Consider the following 12,992-nt stretch of genomic DNA (forward strand, 5'->3'; position numbering starts at 1 on the left):
CAATGGAAAGGCAGAGAGTTTTCGAATAAGGTCGTGATAGAAAACACATCTCTTCCCACATCTACCCTGAATCTATTTACCACTATTTCTCTTCTATTCCAATAAAAACGACCACCTTTAAAGAAATATGATACATAGGTAAGCATTTCCCATTATTTCCTCCCTCCCCTTTTGCATCAGTTTTTATTTAACACAAGAGACTTGGAACTTCTTTATGGTCAGAATGAAGTACAGTTAAGAGTCTGGGAGAAGTAAGCAAAATACTCATTTGTTACAGGCACTTTTTTTCCCCCCAGTGCCCCTTTGTACAAATGGGCAGATAAAAGGGTAAAACCCAAGCAGATCAGCCATGCTCACAGAAGGGCTTTGTGGTCTGAGCGTCATGGTTTAAAGATATTCATTTTATTTAAATGGAGGAAATCTAGAAATCTGACGCGTGACTATTGCCCTTTGCAGTGGGTCTCCCAGGCAGTCCCAGGCTTGGCTTCATTAGCATTACCTGGGAGCTTGTTTTAACAACGTTAAGTTTGAGAACCATTGCTATAGAGGATCCTATGACAAGTTCAGTAAGAGGGAAAGTTTCAATCAAATTAGTCATTTGGCAAAATATACCAGTTCAGACCAATTTATAGCATACCATTCAAGCAAATGGTCAGACAGACCTACTTCAATTGCATTATTTTCTAGATGCTGAATTTACTCAAAGACATGGTGTGTTACATTTGCCAATCCAGTATTTCAGAATAATTCACAGTAAGTCAAATGTAAAGCTCCTGAGCAGTCAAAGTGCCCTTAAGAATCATCCATTTGTTATCCCCCACCCCCACCCCGGCCCACTTTCAGAGGAGTCAGACTTTGCACAGAAGCCTGATTTAAGAGCATAGCAGTAACAGGACTTTCCAGATACCAGCTGTTAACTTGCAGGATGACCTTGGGCAAGTCCCGCTACCTCTGCACCTCAAATTCTTTATGTGAAAAGTGGAAATAAAATCCTTATTGACCTCCAAGGCGCATTTGAAATGCCTAGTTAATAAAACAAGTGGAAAGCATTTTGGCAAGAGTAAATGCCTAATCCCAGGAATTGAAATGCTGTATCAAATCATTCAGATCAATGCTGGGATAGTAAAGGATTTCTTGCTAGCCTCCTATTTCCAGATGCCCCCCTTAGTCTAGTTCTTCAATTACTCAACCCGGAGAAAGGGGGTCAGCTTTGTTAGTGAAGCAAACATAGGAATCACTGACCTTGTTGTGAAAAAATCGATTCTGATACCCAGTGTCAATTTTCTTGTGTTTAATTCTGTTCCATTACTCCTAATTATACCCACCTTATGATACCTTCTCTTATTTTCTGTGCAGCCAGTTGAACTTATCACAAGTACTTAGCAATCTCCGACCTCATTCACCTTTTTTTTTTTACCACATGCGTTTCTTTTATAAGTGCACCAAATGTTCATTATGCAAAATCTGGTATTGGTACGTTGGTGTTTTTTTAAGTTATTATTTGGTGAGCATGGAAAAAGTGGTCTAAGGACTTTTGGTGCCTGGGAATAATCCCAGTTCTGAGACAGGGATTACTGCACCAGTATGGTGCCCTTGTACAAAGATGGCTCAGAAGGAGCTGGAATGGAAAAGCCAGGTTGCTGAGGCTCTCTAGAAAGCATTAAACATCTATCTAGGTCAGTGTCTCTCAAACTTTGCCCGGCAAACCACCTGGAAGATCTTTTCAACATGCAAAGTGAGGTTCCACGTGTCTAGTGAGCTCCCAGCTGAGGCGTACTCTGGAAGTCTGCTACACTTGGGGCAGCAAGGAGCTAGACTGGGAGGGTCTCTCAAAGTGTGGTTCAAGGCCCAGCCATAAAGTGCTTAATAAAAATGGAGTTCCCTGGGGCCCATCTGAAGCCCACTGAATCAGAACTTTCAGAATGGACCCTAGAATCTGCATTTAAAAGCATGTTCAGGAGATTCTGATGAGCTCTAGTGTTGAAAACTAATGTGCTGGCTCAGTGATTCTCAACCGAGCTTTCCATTCAAATAATCTGTGGGGGATTAAAAAAAAAAAATACTGATGCCAGGGTTTCACCTCAGAGTGCTTAAATCATAACCTCTGAGAATGTGTCTAGGTTTGGAGTATTCTTTAAAGCTCCCCAGGGGATTCTAATATTTCACCAGAGTTGAACTATTCGGGATAGCTACCCGAGTGCCAAGGCACGCTTGGCTGAGCACTTTAGGGTGCTGGCTGGCTCTTCGGTTCCCCTTGATTTCAACTGAGAGAGGAAGGAGGGGTGTCGGCAGATATTCTCTGGGGATTAGGGTTGCCAGATTTAGTAAATACATAAATAGGGTGCCCAGTTAAATTTGAATTTCCTGTAAACAAGGAGTCATTTCTTAGTATAAGTATGCCCCAATTATTGCACGGGTGTCCTCTATGTTATCTGGTAACCTTATCCCTGCCTTCAGTCCAGAATAGATGGCCAAGGAATGCTCTGTCTCTGTAATCACTGGTGTAGTTAGCGTCCCTATTTTATTTTGCTAGTCCACAGTTCAATCCTGGCAGCTCTGGATCGCCAACGACATTTGCATAATCACTGCCGTACTAGGCTAATGAGGCATGATGAGGAAATCACTCTCTTGCATGCCTGGAAAAGGAGCAGGTGTCTGCCAAGGAGAGACAGTTGAGAATCTTCAGGAAGCCCAGCCAATAACGATGCTTGCAGGATGGTGTCTGGTTTGGCAGGAACTGGGGAACAGGTGCTGTGCTTTTCACATGACTCTGCCTTTTGTCGTGGCCTGCTTTCCTTCTGAGTAGTGAAGGTGCTCAGAACTCTTCAGTTTTGCCATTCTAGGCTGCCTGGTATTACTAGTGACTTGAAACTCGTGCTTTCTCCTCTAGAGCAGAGACCTTGTTTAGGTCACAGACCCATTTGTGAATGCGGTAGCTTGATCACAACATTTTGTGTATACACATTTTAAGGCTTTGGAAGTCTGCCTGTGAACACCAGTTTGAAAACTCTCAATTCAAAGCAGAAGAAAGTATTAGCTTCTCCAGCGGGCATACTTCATTTCTTCAGGGTGTCTGGGTGACCCCTGGGTCCTCTCTCTGTCTTCTGCTAACAGTAATGCTCTTTTGAGAGAAAGGCTGTTGGCAGTGGAAGTCCTTTACCTCAGCCCAGCAGACAGTCCTCAAGGCCAGTTCTCCTGCAACCATGCAAGAGAACAGAATGATTTTCTCTGTGTTTGAGGTTCTTTGCAGAGGTATGCAAGCCAGAGCAGGGGTAGTCTGGGCCTTCATGGCCTGTCTCAGCTCTCCTCTCAGAGCCCATGTTTCCAGTGTCCTGTCTCGCCTGGCTGCCATTCTCCACTGCTTCCTGGTTACCCTTTGAGGTCACAGGGTTGCAGACATAAGTTTAATAAAAACAATTCCTTCTGGGTTTGAAGAAAACACCCCAGAAAGAATTGATTGAAAGTACCTGAAGGAAAGGACCCTGGAAGGTCTGTTGACAAGAGGAGAGATTCTTGAGTAAACCGGGAAGCTCCTCTCAGAAGTATTCCACTGGACAGAACAATGACAGACAGGATGTGGAACTTCCCCAGTGCATGATGACGGATAGAAGTCTTGCAGTTCCTGAAGACTAAACAGAATCAAGGGGAACTCAGAGTGGAATGGAGCTCACTTGCTGCCCTGTGCATGAATCCCTTATAATCAATTTTGCATTATGTGGCTATACTCATAGAAAACAGCAAAACCTCTTTAATCCATGCTAATTTGGGGGATTCAGTGATTATTCTGAATGAGAGAATTTTTAACAAATGTGCATTTATTGGCTATTTACCCAAAGCAATTACATTTAGGTTAACTTACTGAATAACCATGTTAAAGGGACCTGTTTTAATGAACAGGGTAAGATTAACTTGTGATTAACATCAATTATACGTAAATGATACTTGAACACCAAAGATACCGTTCACTTTAGCCTGAATTCCCACGCACCCCAAATTAGCACAACCCAAATGTAATGAGGTTTTACTGTAAGCCCCGTTCGCTTCTGCCTGTGCCATCAAGATGGTTATCCAAGGATAAAATTCACATTTGACTCGAACACTCAATAAACACCACAGCAATTTTCTTTCAGGCCTGCTGCAGCCGAATTTTTGGAACTTCGTTAAATAACTTAATCTCTTTTCTGTTTAAGGGATTTAAGGACAATGTTTATCGACAGAGAAGAAAGTATTTTGTGGATGTGGCCATGGGTTATAAGTAGTAAGTACCCGTGTAACTCTTTTCTGCGACTCGTGGCTAGCTAATTAGGGGAAACACATGCTGGTTAAACACACCAGCCTTGTCTTCACTTCAACTTTTGCAGAAGGCAGACATGAGCCATTTTAAACCCTCACCAACTTGGGATTTAAATGCCAACACTGATGTTTCACATCCAGGTGTAATTGTAAAATAATGAGACTGGCAGGCCACATGCCAAGCACTCCATTTTCACCATTGTGTTTGCTGCTCTCCCAAGGCATGGGGCCATTTTTGTATATACTCTGTAGGGTTGGGAAAATTCGTTGGAACTGTACTTTTGATTTGACTTGTCAGTAACCCCTTTCAGTGTCCGGCTTCCCCGGTGAAAGTAGAAGTTCCAGCAGGAATGGTGCAAAGGTTCCTATAAGCAGCCATAATAGAAAATAAGGGTGTTTGCTTTACTCAGAAAGGGAAATTCCCTGTCAAATGGAGGGTGAATGGGAGAGTTTCATACCTAATCCCAGATCCCGGTTGGGATGAAGTTGGCGAACCTCGGGACTGGGGTTAGGACCGTGCCTCGTGCATGGCGTGTGACAGAAGCTTTGAGACGGGCCATAATGTAATGTGTTGACTGCCAGAGTGCATGGTAGGGCTCTGTTTATTCTGTTCACACTAATAAAACGTGTAGACCGTCATGGTGCTGCCTTTCCCTTGTCTGGGATGTGCTCAGCTGCATGGACACTGTCTTCAGAACAGAATGTAAATCCATACCCCATAGGGAAGGTTCTTTCTTAATTTAGTTGCAAATAGGTGAGAAGCTTGACTGTCCTTTGGGGCAAGTTTGTCCTTGATGAGAGTTTCAGACATTTTGTGTGTTTTATTTTATTTAGTTATTTCTAAAAATATTTTATTTATTTATTTGTCAGAGAGAGAGAGAAAGAGAGGACAAGCAGGGGAGTGGCAGGCAGAGGGAGAAGCAGGCTCCCCACTGAGCAAGAAGTCTGATGTGGGGCTCCATCCCAGGACCCCGAGATCACGACCTGAACTGAAGGCAGATGCTTATAACTGGGCTACCCAGGCGCCCCATTTTGTGTGTTTTAGTGTCAGAGTTTGCTTTTTTTTTCCTTCCTCTTTTTTCTTTTTTTTTTTTTTTTAAAGGAATATGACACACAAGGGCTTAAAGCCAAGTCAGAGGATCCCACGTCACACCTGTGATTGCTCAGTTGTTTGCTCATTTCTTTCTTTTTTTTTTTTTTTTTAAAGATTTTTTTATTTATTTATAAGACAGAGATAGAGACAGCCAGCGAGAGAGGGAACACAAGCAGGGGGAGTGGGAGAGGAAGAAGCAGGCTCATAGCAGAGGAGCCTGACGTGGGGCTCGATCCCACAACGCCGGGATCACGCCCTGAGCTGAAGGCAGACGCTTAACCGCTCTGCCACCCAGGCGCCCCTGTTTGCTCATTTCTAATCTCCTTTCATGCTTTGGTGCTCTCCCCTTCCTCCTCCCAAGCCCCAGGCGTCCTTTGTTCTTTTTCCCCTAGTTTATGATCCTTAAAACCAGGACCACTTGGCCCCTGCTTTTCCATACGTTGTCTACTCCATTTTTGTTTTCCTCTGTTCCAGGTAGCTTCTTGACTACCTTTAGCCTCCTGTGGTTTCTACCCCCTCACAAGGTCAGCTTGCACGAGGCTCAGAGGCTCGTCTGGGCCCAAGCCCCCTTTCCACCCTCAGCACCATCACGCAAGAGCCCCACCTCCCATTGTTTCCCAAATTACCAAGAGAGGAGCCTGATGGGTTGGGCTCACTTTTTCACATCAGGGTCTGAAAATCGATTGTGAGCCTTCAGCTTGGCTCCCCTTGCTTTACAGATTGTCCCTGGGGAATCAGGTCATCATGGGTCCTCAGGGTGTGGGCAGGACTGGCCTTTAGGGCGTCATCTGCCCAGGACATGATAAAAGCTCAGCGCTTGGCAGAGCCTTTTCTTTAGGTAGAACAGATGGATAAATATGTATTTTATGCATAGATGGTATGTGTGTTATACATATGTAAAAAATATATGTATGTATGTGTGTCTATAAAGAATTTTGTTAGCATAATGATCAAGGAACTATCTCAAATGTTACTTATTTCTACTTGAGAGAGCCCAGAAACGGGACAAGGCAAGCGGATATTGTGGTGACACTAATAGAATTGGTATATCTGAGTGAACACTTTCAAGGGGCATTGATCATGGGGAGGCTTTTGGTTTTAAAGAAAACATACTGATATGGGCAGAAGAGGAAAAGAGCATATGATCAAAATGATGGAGGGTGAAGTTCTCAAAGCATTAACAGGAGTTTGCATTTGCCACCTTCCCTTAGCTGAAGAGGAAAATTGAGGTGCAATGTCTATGGAAAGCAAAAGTATAAATTGGCAGTTGGAAATGGTAGAAAGATTTTTTTTTTTCGTGCAAAAAGCTTTATTGTTTCCACTTGGTCCACTGCTCTGGAGAAGGCTCCCGAGTTGCTAAAAAGCTGCGTCACGGCTGCAAGGAGAGGCTCAGGCAGGCGCCCTGGCATCAGGGTGATGCCAGACGGGCCTCTCAAAGGGTGAGCCTTTGGAAGAGACACCCACCCAGCAAAGCCCGGGGGCCGCCAGCCTGCGGAGCTAGCCAGCTGGTTGCCATCTTCTTGCTGAGCTTCGGGGCTCGGATAGGAAGTGGTTCTCCGGGCATCACAGCGCTGGAGGGCTGCGCGGGCAGAACCGGGGCAGGCCGATCCAGAAGGGCCTGCTTCAGGTTCTTCTCCAGAACTGCGGCAGCTTCCACGGGACGTGCGTCCCGGAGGAGGGCCTGGCTGCTGCGTTTTGGCCTCTACGAGACGTGCTGGGCACCCTTGTGCTCCCCTCGGCCGATCTGGGGAGGAAGCGGCCCACGCCTTCCAGAGCCACGCCAGCCTGGTAGAAACAGCAGACCAGAGAGAGGTAGGTGCAGGCGGCCTGCAGGTGCGCGCGGACCAGGCCGCTGACAGGGGGGCGCTACCTCGGCGGAATAATTCTGACCAATCTGGGAGCTCGTGGTTGGTGGCCGGTAAGGAAGCTAAGTTCAAAAGATGGTGTTGGCTGGTTCCAGAGGCAGAGGGTGGCTGAGAGGACGGCACTGCGCATTACGACTGGAAAAGAGGTTGGAGGGTAATGGGAGGCTGGAAGGGGCGTCCCTGGGTCTGCTCCTTTCAAACACTGTTGGAGCAGGAGACAGACCCGCAGGGCCCCCAGCTGGAAATGGGGGATAGTTTATTTTATATATTTATTTTTAAAAAGATTTTATCTATTTATTTGAGAGAGAGAGAGTGAGCGAGTGAGAGAGAGAGCACGAGTGGGAGGAGGAGAGGGAGGGAGAAGCGGACTCCCCACGGAGCAGGGTGCCTGACACGCGGCTCCATGTTGGGACTCTGGGATCACGACCTGAGCCGAAGGCAGTCGCTCATCCAGGTGCCCCAAATGGTGGAGATTTTATAAAAAGAAGGCACGGGACAGGCTGGAGGGCCAGGATCTGGCCCCTGTTTACAGAGCTGGGGAGTGCTTAGGTTCAAGGTCCCTGACTCAGTAACTGGAGGTAGGCAGGAAACTGCCGATTCATCATTTTACGGGGACAACCTACTCCCACACCGTTCCCAAAACTCCCTGTTGTCAGCCCCCAGGAGAGGCTAAACATTAACCTGATGGTGATTTGGTGGCTATTGAGTCAAAGCAAAGGGTGTTTAACGAAGACAGTCTGGAATCCAGGGGCATTATAACCCTCTCCCTGGACAGTGCTAAGTCCAGACTAACGACCTCCAAAAGCAGAGAGATGAAAAACAACAAAATGATTACAGCGTTGGAGCCAGCCAGTCTGGGGTTCGAGTCCTGACTCCACAGCTTCCTCGCTGAGTGATCAACCTCACTGGGCCTGTTTCTTCATCTGGAAAGGAGCATCTCAGCATACGTAGGACCCATCTCCCAGGACTGCCCAAGAGAAGACACATGCTGTGTCTAGCACAGGGCCTGGCACGTGATTTGTGATCATGTCTCTCAGTATCATTAGATCTTCCTCTGCCCCCTTTCCACAGGCTGTCTTCAGTTTCCAGTTGGACTATCGTTGAATTCTTTAGCTATGTTAACACCATTGTTTATGCAGTCACCTTAACAAATACTATAGCTCCAGTGTCCCTAGAAGTCATCCTTGGATGAAAACTCCTTCGGTTCCCCATTTAAAGACTGTTGCCTGTACCGAAGCTCTTGGGGCAGACCAACATCCTTCTTTATGGAAAGATTTCATAGAAAGCAGTCATGTTCCCGTGTGTGTGTGTGTGTGTGTGTGTGTGTGTGTGTGTGTGTGTGTGTAGGTGCCAAAATACGGATAACAGATTGTCAGTTGCCTTGGTGCTTCTTGTAAGTTGACAAGAGGGTGGAAGGTGCCTAGCAGGGGTGGTTAAATTTGGAATGCACAAACCCAGGGCCTGTGGAAAGTAGAGAGAAAAGAATCATTCCTTAATGACTTTTATGTCGTTGCTGCTGTGGCTTCTCTGAGTATGAGTTTGAGGATGGTTAAGGGCTAGCTATCTCTGTGTGTGTGTTTGTGTGTGTGTGTGTGTGTGTGCGCGCACACACACACACAGGGCTGGAGGTCAGGCTTGTGTTAGGTGCTCGTGGGTGTGGGGCACAGGTGCCAACAAATCACAAGTAGGCCTGTCCCTGTCGCCTCCAGTTTGCCATGAAGTAAGTCAGGTGTCCTTTTCGTTCACAAAGAATCAAGATGCAATTTCTAATTGAAATAGGTATTTTTCTAGTGCTGATGGCTTTCTGAGAGAGCAAAAGAAAAGGACGTACACGATAATTACTTAAAATAAGCTCATTAGAGTGGCTTCTGGCAGCATGCTGCAATCTGATTTTCCAAACTGACGCTTGGAACCCCCGGTATGAGAAGCAGATTATTTGAAACTGGGGCGATCCTGAAAAATCTGGCAGGTGAGGTCCCAGCAAATACAATTTGGTGAGAAAAGGAGGGACCATTCCGACACGTGGAGAACAATTCAGTTCCCGGTTAATAATTTGTTAAGGCTTTCTGGACCCTGAGCTGGTCAAATAGATGATTGGAAATACAGACGAAGATGGAGTTCAGATGTTTGGGGTTGTTGTAGGGATCAGCAGGCTGAGGTCCGAGGTGTCTGAAGGTAAGGGGAGGGAGAAGGAATGAAATACAGAATAATAGATATTGAAACCATGGCCAAGAAGCCCCCCGGGGGATTTGTGTTGAATACTGTATTTTCTATGATAGTCTTAAAAGGATAAAGCAGGGGGAAGAATCAACACAAGCAGAGAAAATGAAAAAATTCCAGTGTCTGATGAAAAACCAGCAGGCTCAAGGTCTGTATTAGCCTGAACCCGAAGGAGGAGCGCGAGCGGAAGGCGGCCGCACGCTGAGAGCTGTCGATAGGGGGCACTGCCCAGAAACAGGATTGATTACCCAGAGGCCCAGCGCTGCCCGCAGACGTGCCTGAGCGGCGTGGCCGCCAGTGTCGGGGAGGCCCAATCGCCTGGCCAATAATGGTAGAGGAGACTTCCTGAGTGCAAATACATTCTCCATAGGAAGACCCCAGAACGCCCGTCCCGGCTTGAGAGGGCACCGCTTCTGAATTCCCCTGGGAGAGGGTGCGCATCCCACCCTGTACTCCCCCACCCAAATAAAAGAAGTTCTTGGGGGAAACAGAAAGCAGTAGCCTGCGATTAGACGATGTGGAGCGCTTACAGACAGTTCAGAGAACATGTTAGTGCGTGGGGGGCAGATGGCGTGTGGAGGAAGACAAAATTATGTCGGGGAGGGGGTAGCTGTTAGGTCTGTCTGAACCGATCCAGCTTTCTGTCATTGGCACCTTCATATTTTAACCTTGGCATTCGCTTTGCTGCATTTCTGTAGGGTTCACAGTTGCTATATTATTGGGGAAGAAGAATCGGTAATATTTTTTTTTTTTCAATTGGCTAGAAATAAACACATTTTTCTTTGAGGGCTATTATAATGATTATTCCTCAACAATATACATGCATATTTAATTATAATTTTGGTGGGGGTGGTGGTAGTTATTTCAATCCATCTTCCTCTCTTGGAAAGAGGCCCCGAGCTCTGACTTTAATTATGCCACTCTTGTTTGCTTCAATTGATTTTGAATATTATTGTGATTGTGTTTTGTTATGAATGTACTTTCTTCTGGCTGAAATTACGGTGGTACGTGAACTTCATGCCCTTCTCATGGGGCTGTTTCCTCTGATTTATTATTTTTTTTAGTCTGTGGAATCTGAAATGTAAATAGGTCAATGTGATGTCAATTAGTAAGTTAATACAAGGGAATTTCAACAGGCCAGAGTTTGCTTAAAGTTGGAAAATTCCCTAACTTGCCAAAAAACTCATCTGACTTCAAATTCAGGGAGAACCACTTGAATCCATCTCTCAACCTCAGTTTTCTCCTCTGTGGAATGGGGATAATAGTATCTCCTCTGCCTTTCCCCGGGAGTATTTTGAGGATTAAATGAAATCAGTGGAGCACTGCTATACGGTGTACTTTATCCTTTTCTCTCTCAAAACAATAATCAAATAATCTAGACCAAGAGCCTGGTGTTTACTCAGCTCCCTGGCCCAGTCGGAGGGCCTTGGTTGCTTCCTCCAGTTTTTCTTTCAATCTGAGAGGCAGGGTGTGGTGTGTTTAAGAGGGCAGAAGCCGGACTGGACTGCCTGGGGTGAATTCCAGCCTTAAACATTTGCTGGCTGAGTGACCCCTGAAAATGATTTGTCTTCTGTGTCTCAGTTTCCATATCTGTACAATGGGGATAACTCTACTGCTTTATAGGATTGTTATGAGGATTAATTGAGCTAACATAATAGCACTTAGAACACTGCATAGGAAATGCTACATAAGTATTTGCTAATATTATTATAATTTTTCTCACTTCAACTAATTTTTCTCACTTCAACTGGTCTCTCCTTTTTGTTTACCCTCATGTTCCAAGTCTTTTTACTTTTTTTTTTTTTTTTAAGATTTATTTACTTATTTTGGAGGGAGAGTGAGTACGTGTGTGTGCGAGCTGGGGGACGGGCACAGGGAAAGAATCCCAAACAGACTCCCGCTGAGTGTGGAGCCCAACGTGGGGCTTGATTTCACAACACTGAGATCATGACCTGAGCCAAAATCAAGAGTCGAATACATATCTAACTGAACCACCCAGGTGCCCCTCCAAATCTTTTTATTACCTTTTGCTTAACATCCTTCTCCACTCCCCTTGGCCAAGATTCTTTAAGCCTTAAAATTGTCTGATTCTTATACTGACTTATTTATTGTTGTGTAACAAATTATTCCAAAATTGAGCAGCTTAAAACAATAAGCATTTATTATCTCACAAAGTTTCTGAGGGTCAGGAATTAGGGATTTGCTTAGCTGGGTGGTTCTGGATCAGGGTGTCTCACAAGGCTGGAGTCAAAGTGTTGACCAGAGAAGGCTAGGGCTGGAAGATCTGTTTCCAATATGATCACTCACAGGGCTGTAGGCAGGAGGCCAAATTTTCTTACGAAATGGGCTCCTCCACCAGGCTGCCAGGTATCCTCAAGATGTGGCAGCTGGCTTCCCCCAAATCAAGTGGTCCCAAAGAAAGTAAGGGAGAATCTACCATGCCTTTTATAACCTAGCCTCAAAAGTGACATACCGTCGCTCCTGATGTACTCTATTGGTTTCATAGCCCAACCCTGCTACACTGTGGGAGGGGACTGCACATGGGGATGAAGGCCAAGAGGCAGGCTTCCCTGGGAACTGTCTTGGAGGTTGGCTACCATATACTTTTAACTTGTGTTCAATTTTATTTCTTCAAGACCCTCTCTATCAGCTCTACCACGATGGGCGCTAATGCAGTATCCATAGACGTAATCCCCATGAAAGCAGGGTTGTGGCAGAACATGTGGCAGAATGTGCAGACTTTGGAGCTAGACAGTACTGGGTTTGAATTTCTGCTCCACCACTTATAAGCTCTGTGGCCATGAGCACTGGCCTAGTTTCTCTGAGTCTCAGTGCTCTTTCTTTTCCTTAAGATTTATTTATTTATTTTAGAGAGAGAGAGAGCACAGGCGGGGAGGGAGGAGGGACAGAGAGAGAAGCAGAGAGAATCTCAAGCAGACTCCTCGCTGAGCGCTGAGCCCAATGCAGCAGGGCTCAATCTCACGACCCTGAGATCATGACCTGAGCCGAAATCAAGAGTCAGACTCTCAACCAATTGAGCCACCTTGGCCCTGCTGAGTCCCAGTGCTCTTACCTTAAAACAGGCACAGTATTTAGCTACCTTGTGCAGTTGCGAGGATTAGCAGTGATTACAGGGCCCAGATGCTGGCTGGTACAAGCTGGGCTTGAATCTATGATAGATATGACTATTATTATCATGTGTTAAGTAGCTAACGGTTCCCGAGTCCATATAATCATGTGTTAAGCTCATTTAAAGTGAATAAAGGACCTTAAGGAGTGAATGAATTATGGAATTTCAGGCTCCACGGTGGGCTGGGTTAAAAGAACTTTTCAAAAATACATGCTTGTGTGTGGGTGGGTGCACTGGTGTATGTACACTTTTCGGTTTCCTGTAACTCATGCATACAGCTTCCTTCTCTTAAACTGGCCCTCTCCATGGCCTTCCCAGGCCAGGGAGTCTCAGCTAAGGTCAGATGGTGCAGGTTGCTGTTGGGCTGTGTGGGATCAGTCCCTGAAGGGCT

The 12,992-nt window shown here is 45.7% G+C and overlaps 1 protein-coding gene across 1 annotated transcript in view; it reads left to right on the forward strand.

The window, feature by feature from the left end:
• Positions 1 to 12,992, forward strand: part of TPH2 (tryptophan hydroxylase 2) — a 105,177-nt gene that overhangs the window by 19,004 nt on the left and 73,181 nt on the right. The window contains exon 6 of the mRNA XM_019795719.2: positions 4,191 to 4,258. Within this exon, the coding sequence (XP_019651278.2) occupies positions 4,191 to 4,258 (68 nt within the window). The remainder of the gene's footprint in view (positions 1 to 4,190; positions 4,259 to 12,992) is intronic.

This window comes from Ailuropoda melanoleuca, chromosome 15 (genome assembly GCF_002007445.2).
Source record: "Ailuropoda melanoleuca isolate Jingjing chromosome 15, ASM200744v2, whole genome shotgun sequence".
NCBI classification, from domain to species: domain Eukaryota; kingdom Metazoa; phylum Chordata; class Mammalia; order Carnivora; family Ursidae; genus Ailuropoda; species Ailuropoda melanoleuca.